The sequence below is a fragment of the Xenopus laevis genome, chromosome 9_10S (genome assembly GCF_017654675.1).
Source record: "Xenopus laevis strain J_2021 chromosome 9_10S, Xenopus_laevis_v10.1, whole genome shotgun sequence".
Classification (NCBI taxonomy): domain Eukaryota; kingdom Metazoa; phylum Chordata; class Amphibia; order Anura; family Pipidae; genus Xenopus; species Xenopus laevis.
In genome coordinates, this window is record NC_054388.1 from 90,591,170 (window position 1) to 90,607,100 (window position 15,931).

At 37.3% G+C, this 15,931-nt stretch overlaps 1 protein-coding gene across 1 annotated transcript in view; it reads right to left on the reverse strand.

Moving 5' to 3' along the window:
* gpr139.S (G protein-coupled receptor 139 S homeolog) overlaps window positions 1-15,602 on the reverse strand; it is a 56,732-nt gene extending 41,130 nt beyond the window's left edge. Inside the window, exon 1 of the mRNA XM_018237780.2 lies at window positions 15,105-15,602. Coding sequence (XP_018093269.1) covers window positions 15,105-15,357 — 253 coding nt within the window. The 5' untranslated portion in view covers window positions 15,358-15,602. The remainder of the gene's footprint in view (window positions 1-15,104) is intronic.
* Window positions 15,603-15,931: the final 329 nt, after the last annotated feature.

Consider the following 15,931-nt stretch of genomic DNA (forward strand, 5'->3'; position numbering starts at 1 on the left):
GTGTTCATTAACTGTACATTATATAATGTTTTGCATTTGTGTCTGTGAGATTTTATTTCGTGATTGTTGGATAGGAGAATACAATTTAATTTTGTTAAAATCATACACATATATACCCTGTATTGAGACAGGGCTGAAGGGCCAACATACACACACACAAGACAAGGAAGGGTACCAGTGCAGGATTATGAATTGGTAAACTTCTACCACTCTGAGCTATTCTTAGACCAAGAACACCTTCTAGAGTTTTTTGTTCCCAGTGTCACTGTACTGTGTATATATTCCCACCTATACAGCCACAAATGGGTGCATATCTGTTATAGTTGTTTGAAATACAAACACACAACAATTTTTTTAAGCTTGAGTAAGCTTGCGGGATCCACAACAGACACTTTCTTCTCTTTAAAGCAGTTTATTTACACACAGGAGTGACTATTTCAGCATACAAAACACAAAACATGAAAATAACTCCTGCTATCTTGACACATTTGATGTGTTTCCTCACTAAACTGGGCCCCTTGTGGACTACCAGTAAGAAAACATAAGTTGTATTGGGGTTACCCCTGTACTCACAATACTTCCTTTTGGGGGATTGCTCAGCATCCTTTCTTTTCCTCAATGTCTCACTTAGACAAACCTGTTACTTGCTCCTTGCAGTTGTAGGCAGCACCTCAAGCCCCTCTAGTTCTTTACACAGCCATGTATCCTTCCTGCTGTTTCCTGCTCTGAGAGACCTTCCTAACAGACTCACTACAATTTAATAGCCTTCCTGTGGAAAGTGAGCTCCAATAAGTGAGCTGGACTACTAGATCAGAGTTCATGGCTTGCCCGTTCCTTCCAGAATACTACAGCTTCCAAGATATGGCAACTAAAGTCTTTAAACAGAGAACTCATTCTCTGTTTATTACCACCTTTCTTACCTCTCCCACTATGGAGAACCTAAAGGGGAAGCACACCTTTTCCCACTTCATTTTGGTCACTCTACCACACTTGGTTCAAAATGTGAGAAATCTCAACCCAAGAGTACACATTAGTGTGTTCTCTACAGACAGAGAACAGTAATTATGAGCTTAGAGTAACTACCTGCACTAAAACCTGATAGCAGCACAGATTTACAAAGAGATGACCTTTACAAGGTGGTTTCATCTAGATTCTATGAAATAAAATATAACATATTTTAAAATTGGAGCTGTTATGATCACAGATAGTTACATCATAAAATGATACACTAATAAACAGCAGCTCTCTATATACATTACACAGAGACTCAAACAGCTCATTACACTGCCCCCACTGCCGCTGGGTTCAGCACTTTGTGCCAATTCTTGACAGCACATCTTTCCATCATTAACCATCACTTCCTAATCTCTCGGTGCCCAACACCCTTTCTTGCTCTTCTATATAATATATATTAATGCAGTTATTTTATTTTATTTATCTTGAGTAACCATGTATTAGAAATTTGTTTTTACTCCTTTAGCTCAGTAACAAACTGACATATTTATCGAAGCAGAAGAATGTACAATGAACATTTTTCATAATTAGTGATGGACGAATAAATTCGCCTGCAACAAATTTGCGGCGGATTTCCGCATTCTGCCGCCAGCGAATAAATTCATGAATCTCCTGCGAAAATTCTCAACTTCCGATTTTCACGATTTTTGTGAAAATGTCTGATTTTCGCAATTTTTTCGTGAAAATTTCAGAATTTCAGAATTTTTTTTGTGAAACTTTCAGATTTCACTATTTTTCCACGATTTTTTTGCCGTTTTCGTGAATTTTGCTGCGAATCGGGAGAAATTCGCCCATCACTATTCATAATGCATTGGACTTTGTTCAGTGGTTGAACACATTCTGTTCTATCTTTTTGGCCTTGATTGTTCTAGAAAAGGGCTGCACATAGTAATGTCCATTTACTTAATATGCGAAAAGGTTAAAAAGAGCTATCTAAAAAGTTTCTTGTCCCGCAATATTCCCTCATTCAATCGTATGAAAGACCCTCAGTACTGGGAAGTGCTGCATACAGAAAGGCTAAGAAACTAACCCTCACATGTAATAAAAGACACAGTAACCCAAGGCAACCAGTTGGATCTTTACTTTTAAATGAACAGTAACACCAACAAAAATAAAAGGTTTTAAAATAATGAAAATATAATGTACTGTTGTGCTGCACTGTTAAAACCAGTGTATTTGCTTTAGAAACTCTACTATAGTTTATATAAACAAGCTGATGTGTAGCTATGGAGGCAGCCATTGAAGCTGAAAAAAGGAGAAAAGGCACAGGATACACAGCAGATAACAGATAAGCTCTGCAGTATACAATCGGATTCCTCAGAACTTATCTGAACTTATCTGTTATCTACTGTATACAGGAGAGTGACGAGTCGCCCAGCTGCATCCCTAAGGAGCACAGGGGACTCAAAGCTACCCAATGCTCCGGTGCTTGAAAGTGTGCTCGCTCACGCACATGTAGCTGGCGCTAAGACCATTCGGAGGTGGAGGTGGGGGCATGCTCACCAGACGAGGATGGCACTGGAACCATGTGGCTTTGGGGCGCTTCTACCCGAAATCCGGCCCTGACTGTATATCCTGTGCTTGAATGGCTGCACAGCAGTTTGTTTGCATACTGTAAATTATAGTTGTGTATCTAAAGCATACACAGCAGTTCTGCCAGTTCAGGGCAGCAGTACACTATTGCCATTAATTTGAAACACTTTCAATTTTTTGGTGTTACTGTTCCTTTAATGAGGTGACAAGTAAATGCTACCTGGTGATTGGTTGCTATAGGCTTGCACATACAGTAAGTAAACATGTCTTTTATTAGTTTATTACATAACCCTTATGTACTTGAGTGTGCTGAAACAATGGCCAAACCACAGATAAAACCCCAAAAGTAAACTCCAAAGTATTCCAAATACAAACTTTTGAACCACGCACCTGCATACCTATTAATATATGTAAATCCATAAACCACCATGATTAATTGTGATTAATCCCAATAACATGCAATTAAGATCTAAGGTTCCCAGTCTGTGTGGATCTCACCCCCTGGGGGTCCATAGCAGGCCAATTAGAAGGTTGTATAGTAAGGATTTGTGTGTCTTCTCCTAGATATAACTGACTATACTGTATATTCTTGGTATTGAAAGATTTCTGAAAAGAAAATGTTTTTGTAACTTTTTATGCGGCAGAGGGGCCTGAGTCATAAATTGACCATAAAAGGTGATTCTAGCCCAGGTTCATCAAGTTCAACCCATTGCCTACATTCTTATGTATCTTCTAGGTGATGCTGAAAGTAAGAAAAATAACCTAAGCAAGAAAAATAACCTCAAAAAGGCAAACAGGGTCACTGGATCAAACTTAGTATTTTATTTTCAGCTGTCATAGAAAAAAGGTAGAAGGTTCTGGGTTAGGTGAAATAAATGTTTAAATTGCTTTGCTTGGGGTTTTTTTTGCTTCTGTTTTGGCACAGAGGCCTACATTTGAACCATTGGCTGACTGGTGCTTCCCTATTAGTTTAGAGTAGCACTTAGTAAATGGAACTGGGGCCACCATGCATTTAGTCATGACAAAATTTCTGGACATTTTTCTTAAACAGATCAAAAAGCAATTGCATTATTCCAATTCATATGAAAAAAAAGAGTTACATAATATCTTTTACACATGCGATGTAATCTGTTTTTTTTCCTAGGCTTTGCAAAACATCAGCTAAGGCGACTTTTGATTGTGATAACAAGAACCACAGTCTGCAAACGGCCTAGTAACATATCACTTAAGCATATTGCATGTGCCACAAATATGTGATATGCTGAAAGTAATTTGGTACAAGGCTATTCTATTGTTAATATTCTGACACTTCCCCCCCAGGGAAATCTTCTATACTTTATTATACTGTCTGCTGTACTTTATTGCTATACTATATCACCATGTATAGTTTCAGAAAGGGGAAATAAATAGTGGGATATATTTCCTAGCTTAGGTAAGGCTATGCAAGTTTGTAGAATTTTTTAGGCAACATCAAGTTTTTGCTGCATAACCACTTTATAGCTTGGATGGAAGGAAGTTGCCTATACAAACTCTATAATTACTTTTTTAAGGAATCTAAATTGTGCTGGACTGCATGCAAGATTAACAGAACTAATAAGGAGTATTGCCCAATTCATTGAATAGAAAAGGATTCAAGACAACCTGTTGAAGAAGACTTTTTTTGTAAGGTAAAAGGCTAGTCTTTGGCCCTCCATGAGCCACTGTATTGAATTGCTTTACACCATAAACTAGAATAGTTAGATAAAACCTTTTATTTAGTCTGACATATATTTTTTGACATATATTATAGCTTATGTATATTTTAGGGGTGGACTGTAGCATCACCTTTTGCAAGGCAAGGCTTTATAATTCCCCTGCTAAAAATCCTGTTGTTTCCACTGAAACCATTTAAGAATGTCCAGCAATGGGCTCTGTGGCCTCAAGTAAAAAAATAAGATGATTTGTTAGTGTTTAGATACAGGTATGGGACTGTTATCCAGAATGCTCGGGACCTGGGGCTTTTCAGATAAAGTATTTTTCTGTAATTTGCATTTTCTTATGTTAAGTCTACTAGAAAATCATGTAAACATTGAATAAACACAATAGAACTGTTTTTCCTTTGGCAAAGATTAATTATATCTTAGTTGGGATCAAGTACAAGCTACTGTTTTATTATTACAAAGAAAAGGGAAATAATTTCTGAAATTTTTTATTATTTGGGGAAAAAATTCCTTCCTGACTCCAAGATGGCAATTGGACCAGTCCCTGGATCAACTTGTACTATGAGCTATCTTCCATTCCATCACTTGCTAAAAAGCCATCCAACCCCTTCTTGAATCTAATGTATCAGCCTGTACAACTGATTCAGGGAGAGGATTCCACATCTTCACAGCTCTCACTGTAAAAAACCCCAACCGAATATTTATGCGGAACCTCCTTTGTTCTTATTGGAATGGGTGACATTCAGGGTCGGACTGGGGGGTCCGGGGCCCACCGGGACTGGTGTCCAGGGCCCCCCTCTGACCCCCTGGGAATCCCTGCTCGGCACCCAGGCGCCGCATCGCGCATGCGCAAACAGAAACGGCGCTCGGCGCGCATGCGCAAACGGCACTGCGATGCGCCGAATTTTTTTTTATTTTTTTTTAAAACTGTTTGGGAGAGGGGGACTGGCCCGGCGGGGGCCCACTAGGGTCGGGGCCCACCGGGTATTTTCCCGGTATCCCGCCGGGCCAGTCCGACACTGGTGACATTGTGTCAGCGGGAAAGGCCTACTGGTAAATAAAGCATTAGAGAGAATATGCCTCTTCTCCAGAGTGAAAAACCCAACTTGGCCAATCTTTCTTCATAGCTAAGATTTCCCATACCTTTCACCAGCTTAGTTGCCCTTCTCTGTATCCTCTCTAATACAATAATGTCCTTTTTGAGTCCTGGAGACCAAAACTGTACAGCATATTCTAGATGGGGCCTTACCGGTCCTCTATAAAGTGGAAGAATGACCCCCTCCTACCATGAATCTATGCCCCTTTTAATACAGCTCAAGACCTTATTTGCCCTTGATGCTGCTGACTGGCATTGCTTGCTACAGCCAAGTTTATCATCTACAAGGACTCCAAGGTCATTTTTCATTATGGATTTGTCCAGTGCAGTCCCATTAAGGGTATAAATGGCAAAGTAGTATTCATGATCAGAGAGTTGACTTCATTTTTAGGACTAGAATGCTCTATATTTGTTTCTTTTTGTTGTGCTTTACACAGTTAATAGGGAGGGAAGCCTATTTCATACTGAGCACTTGAATCCGCAAGTGGCACAATCAGATCCTCAGATTAGACATTGAGTGAATCTCAGGGGAAGTGCATTCCCAGGCAATTCCATAATAGCAGACTACAAGTATATCAGATATGGTGATCAGAGATGCATTTAGTCATAATGGATAAATTACTGTAATTTATTGTTTTTTTTGTTGGGTTGTTCTCACTTGGGATTAGAGGGAATTCATAAATAGCAGATATTTGATTCTAGATAATGGGCTATGATGTCAAAATCCCCATGAAATATTGAACAATTTCATTACTGTTTGATGAAGAGGAAAAATGTACTGCTAAAAGGTGCATTGAAGTTGTGTGCTTTACTTTATATTACATTATTATATCGCACAGACAATGATCATCATTTTTCTTTGCATGATCTAAATGGCAGGGTAAGTAACTGACTGCACTGTAGATGTTCTCATAACTCAACAAAATCTAGAAGGTCATAGACTGGTCAATGTGGTCTTCAAAGTTTTGTGTTTATGCTTCAAATTTTCAAGAGAAACCTCTTACATTTGCTACATGTTTTTTATTACATTTTATTTTTTAAAGACCCTTTTAAGTACCATATTTAACAATATATACACTATTGTGTTTTTATATGCAATTATCTAAAGCATGTCTTGCAAACATGCAAAAAATCACTCTGATCCTCCCCCGTTCACCCCGAACATTGGTTAAATCTCCCTCTAATTAAATAACTTTTGATCAAAGTTTATCAACCAATGGTTAATAAACCTTAACCATTTCCCCAAGATATACACATTTCCCTCAAACCATGTACCGCCGATTAAAGAAAATCTGGCCACCACATGTGGCCGAAAAGCATGAATATCAGCTCATGGGGCAGTGGCTGGGGGGTTCCTATTCTTAAGGTTTTGGGGGCTAGTTTTGGGGATATTTAGGGAGAATGCTTATTTGCTTTACTAGATACTGTATACCTGAAAACCAAGCTTGAAGGTCAACAAATACCTATTTATTGTGCTAGATGTTCTTGAACCTATGGTTGAATGGATGATACCAATAAATGTTAAGGGGTGCCTGGGCCTCAAAGGTGGACTGAAAGAGTTTGACATTCACTGGCATAGATGGTTATCATAGTATTTGCATTTATTTGATTTTTTCATTCTTTTCAACAATTATTTTTTTTAATTATGTCATTTTGAATCAAAAACACTATACGATATATGTTTATATGGTTATATCATATACACATATATTGTATAGTGTTTTTGATTCAAAATGACATCATAAAAAAATCACAACATTGAAAAGTAAGGAAAAAGAAAACAACCTACTTTATGTTAAACCTATAGAAAGATGTGTACCCACTGCTTCACAGAAGCTACAATTTCGGTTGTACCTTGACAAATAAATTATGGTAAATAATGCAGAGCACAGACTTTCAAAGCTTCATTTTCATCACACAAGAACCTGGTCTTCCTGCTGAAAGAGAGTTATAGATTCTGTTACTTGGCTACAGCGCCCATGCCTGTTATGGATTAATGCAAAAGTCTTTTTTTTTTTTCATTAAAACCGGTATCTGTCTCCATTTAATGAGAATCCATACTCTGAATATCATCATTACACTAAACAGCACAGACATATTAACATTGAACATTGACAGTCTATATTGCCTTGGAAACCCTTTCCAACGGTTTCACTGCAATATTCCAAACCACTGTCAATGTTTCTTTCTGATCAAGCCTGCTTCATTAGCTTTATGTTAATGAGTATTTCAAATTGGAAAACTTAATTACGAAGAAAGATATCGAGATTCTGTTTTATCCTTGGTGTATTTGATCCTGTAATAAAGTGTTATTAACATTATGGGAAGCATATGAACCCAATATACACTGAACTGCATATGAAATATGTGGGGATGCACCATAGCTGAGATTTGGCCTTATATTAACACTCTTTAGAGAAACTGAATTTGGCTAAAGCCTTAGTGAAACTAATTAAAGCCTTAGTCAAATAGACATATGGATTATAGGCATTTAATTTTAAAACTCTGGACAGTTGAACACAACTTAATGAAAATTATTTTGGATTTAGTTCAAAATTATACACACAGTTCAGGCTTCAGATTGTTGTATTTGTGTTTAGCAGAAGCTTATATCATTACTTTAGTTCAACCTAGAAATATGGCAATGGATCATGTAGCTATTGTAGGATATGTCTTTGATAATGAAATGTTTCATTTTCTACTGTACTATCAATTATATTTCTGTAATAGAAGATTTGACAATAGCAATATTGTGTTATTAACATCACCCATTAATGACATATTCCTCCCAAATTTGGGAATTTATATTTATCACCATGCTGACCAGTATAAAGTCTTCAGCTGTTACCAAATAACACATTCAGTTTTCTTCTAAAAATTGAAGGCTGTCAAGGTGTTCTTGGAGGTATCAAACAACTCTAGCCACTTCTGGCCTCAACGTCCTTATGTACTTAAACAGACCTGTAGGTTATCCTCAAAATGATTACGGTCATTATAGAAATATATTTTAGAACATGTCAGCTGCAGGACTCAAGGGCCTTCACAGAGCAGGTTTAAATACATACTTGTCAGGACCTCATTGTAGCCAGGCACGTATATATTTCTAATGCTTTACAATTATATATTGTAGAATCTATTCCAAATATTTTACATTTCCAGGTTAGAGGTTATTTAATGCAGGATTGCATGTTACCTGGCAACATGATCCTGATTTCAGAAAGTTGGAGAGTATCCAAAAGGTTAAGCCAACGTCAATGAAAAAACACTAAGGGGGTTATTTATCAAAGTCCGAATTTATCTCAACTAGTTCTGCCAAAAACTCAGATTACATCTGCACAGGGTTTTTCCACTTATTTATTATTAGATTTTCCCAAACATGTAGTTTGCAGGAAAAAATACTAATTTCATGATTTTTCACCTGAAAATTCAGATTTTGTATGCTTTTTTCCAGAAAACTCAGAAATCTTCGGGGTATTGCACGAAACCCAGCGCACATTAAAAAATTATTGGGACTTCTCCCATTGACTTATATGCAACCTCGACAGGTCTGAGATGCCGGATTTTCTGATTCTGACTTTTCTCATCCTAGGGGTACAATAAATTCTGAAAATTCGTTATTTTTTTAAAAGTCCAATTTTATGCAAAAAATTCACGAATTTTTCAGGATTTTTGCATTCGGAATTTATTAAATAACCACCTAAATGTATTATTATATTATTTATACGATTTATTATTATATAATCATTCTTTTTATACCATGAAGCTACTAACAATTCAATTCCAAAAATACTCCAGCTAAAACCTGTCAAAATCATGTAAAAGTCAATGAGCAATGCATCCTCAGGGGATAAAAAAAATGTCCGAATTTTGCGTGTTTTTTCCGGACTTTAATAAAAAAAAAACCCTTAAAGTTACCTATGGTCATGCTGATAGTTCTAGTTTTGTAAGTAATTGTTACTTTGAAGTTCCAAAGCCTGACTGTTTTGCCAACCTGACTGTCCCATCTCAACCTGTCAGTTAGAGTTCCTAATGCTAACAGACTCCTGCTGCACAAATATGGCAGCTCCCTCGTAGAGGAACAGAGGGGATAAGATGTAATGTAAATGCATCTGGCAAATACTTTTACGGCCAAATTATAAATAGCATGCAAAACAATGTTATCATTTAATTTTAAAACTCTGGACAGTTGAACACAACTTAATGAAAATTATTTTGGATTTAGTTCAAAATTATACACACAGTTCAGGCTTCAGATTGTTGTATTTGTGTTTAGCAGAAGCTTATATCATTACTTTAGTTCAACCTAGAAATATGGCAATGGATCATGTAGCTATTGTAGGATATGTCTTTGATAATGAAATGTTTCATTTTCTACTGTACTATCAATTATATTTCTGTAATAGAAGATTTGACAATAGCAATATTGTGTTATTAATTAACATCACCCATTAATGACATATTCCTTCCAAATTTGGGAATTTATATTTATCACCATGCTGACCAGTATAAAGTCTTCAGCTGGTACCAAATGACACTTTCAGTTTTCATCTAAAAATGGAAGGCTGTCAAGGTGTCCTTGGAGGTATGAAACAACTCTAGCCACTTCTGGCCTCAAAGTCCTTATGTACTTAAACAGACCTGTAGGTTATCCTCAAAATGATTACGGTCATTATAGAAATATATTTTAGAACATGTCAGCTGCATGACTTCACAGAGCAGGTTTAAATACATACTTGTCAGGACCTCATTGTAGTCAGGCACGTATATATTTCTAATGCTTTACAATTATATATTGTAGAATCTATTCCAAATATTTTACATTTCCAGGTTAGAGGTTATTTAATGCAGGATTGCATGTTACCTGGCAACATGATCCTGATTTCAGAAAGTTGGAGAGTATCCAAAAGGTTAAGCCAACGTCAATGAAAAAACACTAAGGGGGTTATTTATCAAAGTCCGAATTTATCTCAACTACAGTAGTTCTGCCAAAAACTCAGATTACATCTGCACAGGGTTTTTCCACTTATTTATTATTAGATTTATTAGATTTTCCCAAACATGTAGTTTGCAGGAAAAAATACTAATTTCATGATTTTTCACCTGAAAATTCAGATTTTGTATGCTTTTTTCCAGAAAACTCAGAAATCTTCGGGGTATTGCACGAAACCCAGCGCACATTAAAAAATTATTGGGACTTCTCCCATTGACTTATATGCAACCTCGACAGGTCTGAGATGCCGGATTTTCTGATTCTGACTTTTCTCATCCTAGGGGTACAATAAATTCTGAAAATTCGTTATTTTTTTAAAAGTCCAATTTTATGCAAAAAATTCACGAATTTTTCAGGATTTTTGCATTCGTAATTTATTAAATAACCATCTAAATGTATTATTATATTATTTATACGATTTATTATTATATAATCATTCTTTTTATACCATGAAGCTACTAACAATTCAATTCCAAAAATACTCCAGCTAAAACCTGTCAAAATCATGTAAAAGTCAATGAGCAATGCATCCTCAGGGGATAAAAAATTTTTCCGAATTTTGCGTGTTTTTTCCGGACTTTAATAAAAAAAAAACCCTTAAAGTTACCTATGGTCATGCTGATAGTTCTAGTTTTGTAAGTAATTGTTACTTTGAAGTTCCAAAGCCTGACTGTTTTGCCAACCTGACTGTCCCATCTCAACCTGTCAGTTAGAGTTCCTAATGCTAACAGACTCCTGCTGCACAAATATGGCAGCTCCCTCGTAGAGGAACAGAGGGGATAAGATGTAATGTAAATGCATCTGGCAAATACTTTTACGGCCAAATTATAAATAGCATGCAAAACAATGTTATGATAGGTTTAATTTCTGATGTCCGTATCTCTTTAAAAAATGTTTTACTCAGAATTGGTCATGGTGCTTCTCTAAGCACTTTTTTCAATTTACATGAATTATTTATTTTGTTTCTATTTAAGAGCTATTTAAGGTTTTATTACCTGCTATTATAATGAATTTTGTAACAACAGTGCCACATACTGGTCAGTTCCTGTAACTGTACAGTCAAAGACATATACTTTTAGAAGGAAATCAGCAAAGTGTTCTGATGTTGCTCTGCTCAGGAAGGAGGTGGGAAAGGACATCTGAAGCTTCTGAGCTCTTTCTTGAGCAGAGCAAACTCAGAATACTTCTCCTTCTGAAGGTATATCTTTTTGACTTTTACAGTTACAGAAACTGTGTATTTGAAATATGTTCCATATATCTATATATTGTGATCTTATACCATGGGTATTTGCATCTCATGTGACATTGCTCAAACACTATAATTTACAATAAATATTTATTTATTAAAAAAAACATAATTCTGGTAGATGTAATCCAATATTTGGTCCATGAAATAAAGGTCAAACTATGAAGTGGGTTATTAATATAAATACAAACTTGTGTTGTCAAGCTGAAATCAGTCATCTTTAAATATCTCTACATTGTCTACTGTAGAGACTTGCCAGTTAAGAAAATCAGGCTCCTTTCAGGTAGAATATATGAACCAATCTGTGTACCCAACAAACTATTACTCTAGAGGATCTAGACGATATTAACATTAAAAACATTAAATAAGCATTCTTTATAACATATTTGCAAATAGTGGGAGAATTGAGCATGAAGTTAAAGGAGTACATCAGCCTATTGTACTTATAGTGTTTTTTTCCCTGTGTCCCGCCAACCCAGTTTGACCCTGGCTGCAATGACTGTAAATGAGGGTAAATGACATCTGTAATCATTGAAAATGTTACTGAAGCACAAGTCAGCATCACAAGTCAACATGTATAAAGTATAACTAAAACTACAACAAAGTAGGCTGTGATATGTTACTCATGTTCCAGCCCAAGGCAACCACAGTTCTTTGGCATTGAAGATCTTTGCCTTCAAAGATGCCCCAGTAGCTCCCCACCTTCTTTTCTGCTAAATCACTGCACATGCTCTGGATGGCAGTCAGTTTCTGAGCTTAGGGAATTACTGAAAAACAAACCAATGCCTGGTTGCTATGGCCTAGCTGCTAGCAACTAGTTTAAAACCCAGACCAAAATGGTGTACAGGTATGGGATGTATTATCCAGAAAGCTCTGGACCTGGGGTTTTCCGGATACTGAATCTTTCTGTAATTTGGATCTTCATACCTTAAGTCTACTAAAAAATCATCCAAACATTAAATTACTCCCTAGGCTGGTTGTGTTTCCAATAGGGATGCACCGAATCCATTATTTTGAATTCCGCCGAACCCCAGAATCCTTTGCGAAAGATTAGGCCAAATAACAAACCGAATCCGAAAGCATATGCAAATTAGAATTTGGATTCGGTTCGGCCAGGCAGAAGGATTTGGCCAAATCTGAAATCTTCTGAAGAAAGCTGAATCCTGGCCGAATACCGAACCGAATCCTCGATTTGGTGCATCTCAGTTTCCAATAAGGATTAATTATATCTTAGTTTGAATCAAGTACAAAGTACTATTTTACTATTAAAGAGAAAAAGGCAATCATTTTTCAAAATTTGGGTTATTTGGATAAAATGGAGTCTACAGGAGACAGCCTTTCCATAATTCAGAGCTTTCTGGATAACGGGTTTACGATAACAGATCCCATAACTGTACAACAGAATATAAAGTTAAAAAAGTCACAAAGAATAAAAACTAAAGACCAGATGCAAATTGTCTTAGAATAACTTTGTTTTCAACTCTACCTTGCTCTAAAGCTTATGTATGTGTATATATTATATGTTTATGTATGTATAGCTTATGCATGTATATACAGTATATTCTGTGTATGCATTTTATATGTACTGTACATATATTCAATCCCCGTTAGTTAGCAGTGCTCTCAGAAACCATGCAAATTGTCACGTCACTGTAGGAAACTAATTAAATTGTCATTTCTGAAGTTTCACCTTGGATGCATCAAAGGAAAGATAAAGGCAATTAAGCTATTCGAAATGGTTCAGTGGTTTCCCTTTTGGGTTATGCCTGGATACCATTTGCAGCTACTGTTTCAGCTGTGTCCATCAATGCCTCAGTCACCTGATACAGATTGTAAGCTCCATGGTGCACAGAATTGCTGTGCTTGAAATATTATAAATTAATGTAATGCAACAGCAAAATGCTTACAGCAAGTGTTGTGCATGTGTACCATAGTTTTCTTGAGCGTTATGATGTGGTTGGCAGAATCACATGTTAAAAACCAGATCACAGTGGCATAATTTAGGCCCCCGCAGACCTTGCAATGGGGGCCCCAAAGTCCTGAAGGGCCTCGCCACCCACTGTGCCTACCTGCCTCTTTCGCTGCTGGTGAAGGTCCGTGCATTCCGCTGTGGAACGCACGGCCATCTTGGCTTTTTTTTTTTTAGCAACCTAGGGAGCAGGCAGTCAGAGAGAAAGTGAGCCAAGCAGCTGTGGGAGCACAAGGAAAGTAGAAAATTCACTACTGGTATTCTGCAAGTGTAAGGTAATGCTTTCAATCTTTTCACTGATCTTACTGGAATGTGTGTAGTTAATAGAGTGTGTATTGGTCATTTTCAGTGATCTTACCGGCATGTGTGAAGTTAATGAAGTTCTCATTGGTCATTTTTCAGTGGTCTTTTTGGCATGTCTTGGATTAATGGAGTGCTTATTGGCCATATCAACAGTGATTATACTGGCACAGCTATACCTGTCACCCTCCTTCCCCCCATTTTCCCTTCACCAGTCTAATAGGAATTCCCCCAATTTTCTGCAGGCGAAATTGGATGTGCGAATGTCATCTGATCTATGTGCGTATGCGTGGCGACTAGTCAGTGGCTTCAGGTGCACTTGTGTTTCTCCCAATGTCACTATTGGGTCTGAACATTTTGCAGCATCCCGCATAGTGCACCGTGTTTCTCCTGATCTCTCCTGCTTTGAAGTTCACAGCTCTGCACAGCTGATGTTAATATGCTGGACCAATTGGACCCAATGCCCACATTATTCGTCTGGGGCCCCTAAAAGCTCCTCTGCTGTGGGACCCCACAAACTCGAGTTACACCACTGCCACATCATTTGGACTACACTCTTAATTTCACCCTCAGTGTGGCTAGTGTTGACCTGGCAGCTGGTAAAGTTTGTATGCAGTCTTATAATTGAACGCTTCTCTGTGCTGGATTAGTACAGCACATACTGAGGCTACTGCTTTCCGACTTGAGCACCATAATCAATCCATAATCTACTCTTCATGAATAGTAAAATGGATAGATCCAAACATTATTAGAACGTAGCGATCAAATGCACAACCATATACATTGTGCAGCATTTAATGGGTTAAAAAGGAATTTCCCAGCACTCATCCCATCTCTTTCACTGCAGATAAAGTAATCACGTACAAAACTTTTCCGTATGCCTTCGTGTGCAGATACGTTTACCCAGTAGGAACCTTTATTTGTCATGAGATGAAAATGATAGCAGGCATTGAAGAAGTTTAGAAACAAAATACAGAAAATAGTATGTGTGTGCCAACGTAATATTGAATCCTGGCATTCACTCATTGTATGCGGAGAGACCCAGAATATCATCCTTATTTATTTCTGTAGCTTACACAGTTATAATCCATCATAACGAACAAGGGTTTTACAATGATTTATAAGAAACAAGGGTTACAAAATAAAATGGGATAATGAGATAAGTCTATACACTGCACTGTGTATGCTGCAAGATATGAGAGGCATGCCATTGTGCCAAGGTGAAAGGCAAAGTCCTTGCCGAAACCTACACTCACCTGGCAGTCCTAGGCAGAGCAGGATACTGTAGTATATAACAGGTACATATCCCAAGCCACAGCCGTACTTGTGAGACAGAAGAGAAGTGTTGTAGATGTGATTGTGCTCCATTGAGTTGTTGGTTTCTCCCGTGCCACAGGAATGGGTTTCTTCAATGCTCAAGTGAAAGAAAAAGGCATATGCCAGCCGCCTTTTAAAGAGAGATGTGCATTCAGCAAGCCGGCTTTGTCCTTCAGAGCATCCCTGCTGCATCCCAGAACTCCCTCCACCTGCTGCTCACTGCTATAATAATGATGATGAGAGAGAGCAGCGCTGCTGCCACTGCTTGCTACATGCTTTACTCTGGGGAGAAAAGAGCTGAGCAGTCCTTAGCAGGACCAATTTATAACCTGCAACGTGGATGAGTGAGCAGTTTTTTTTTTCTTCTGCAATGGATCTGTGCACAGTGGCCAAATGAGCATGTGTATGTTCTGTATGGAGCAGGAAGATACTGTTCTCTTCATTACCTTGCAAATAGAGGCTACATTTGTGACACTACGTCCCCTCCTCTCTATTTCAGCTCATGCAACAAAGGCAAATCAATGTATTTGCTCCAGAGTATATGTACATGTAGATTTGTTTATACTGTATATACATGTTTGCCTGTAGATATATGTCACACATCTTAAAAAAATGGAATTTATAAATATAAAATATGAAAATATGAAAATATGATAGACCTTTTATTTCGGAACTGCAATTTGTGTGTGTGTAAATTTGTCTTGTCTTAACCCCCTCCATAATTCCGCAACAGCCGCAGAGGATATATAGGAACTATATTTCATTA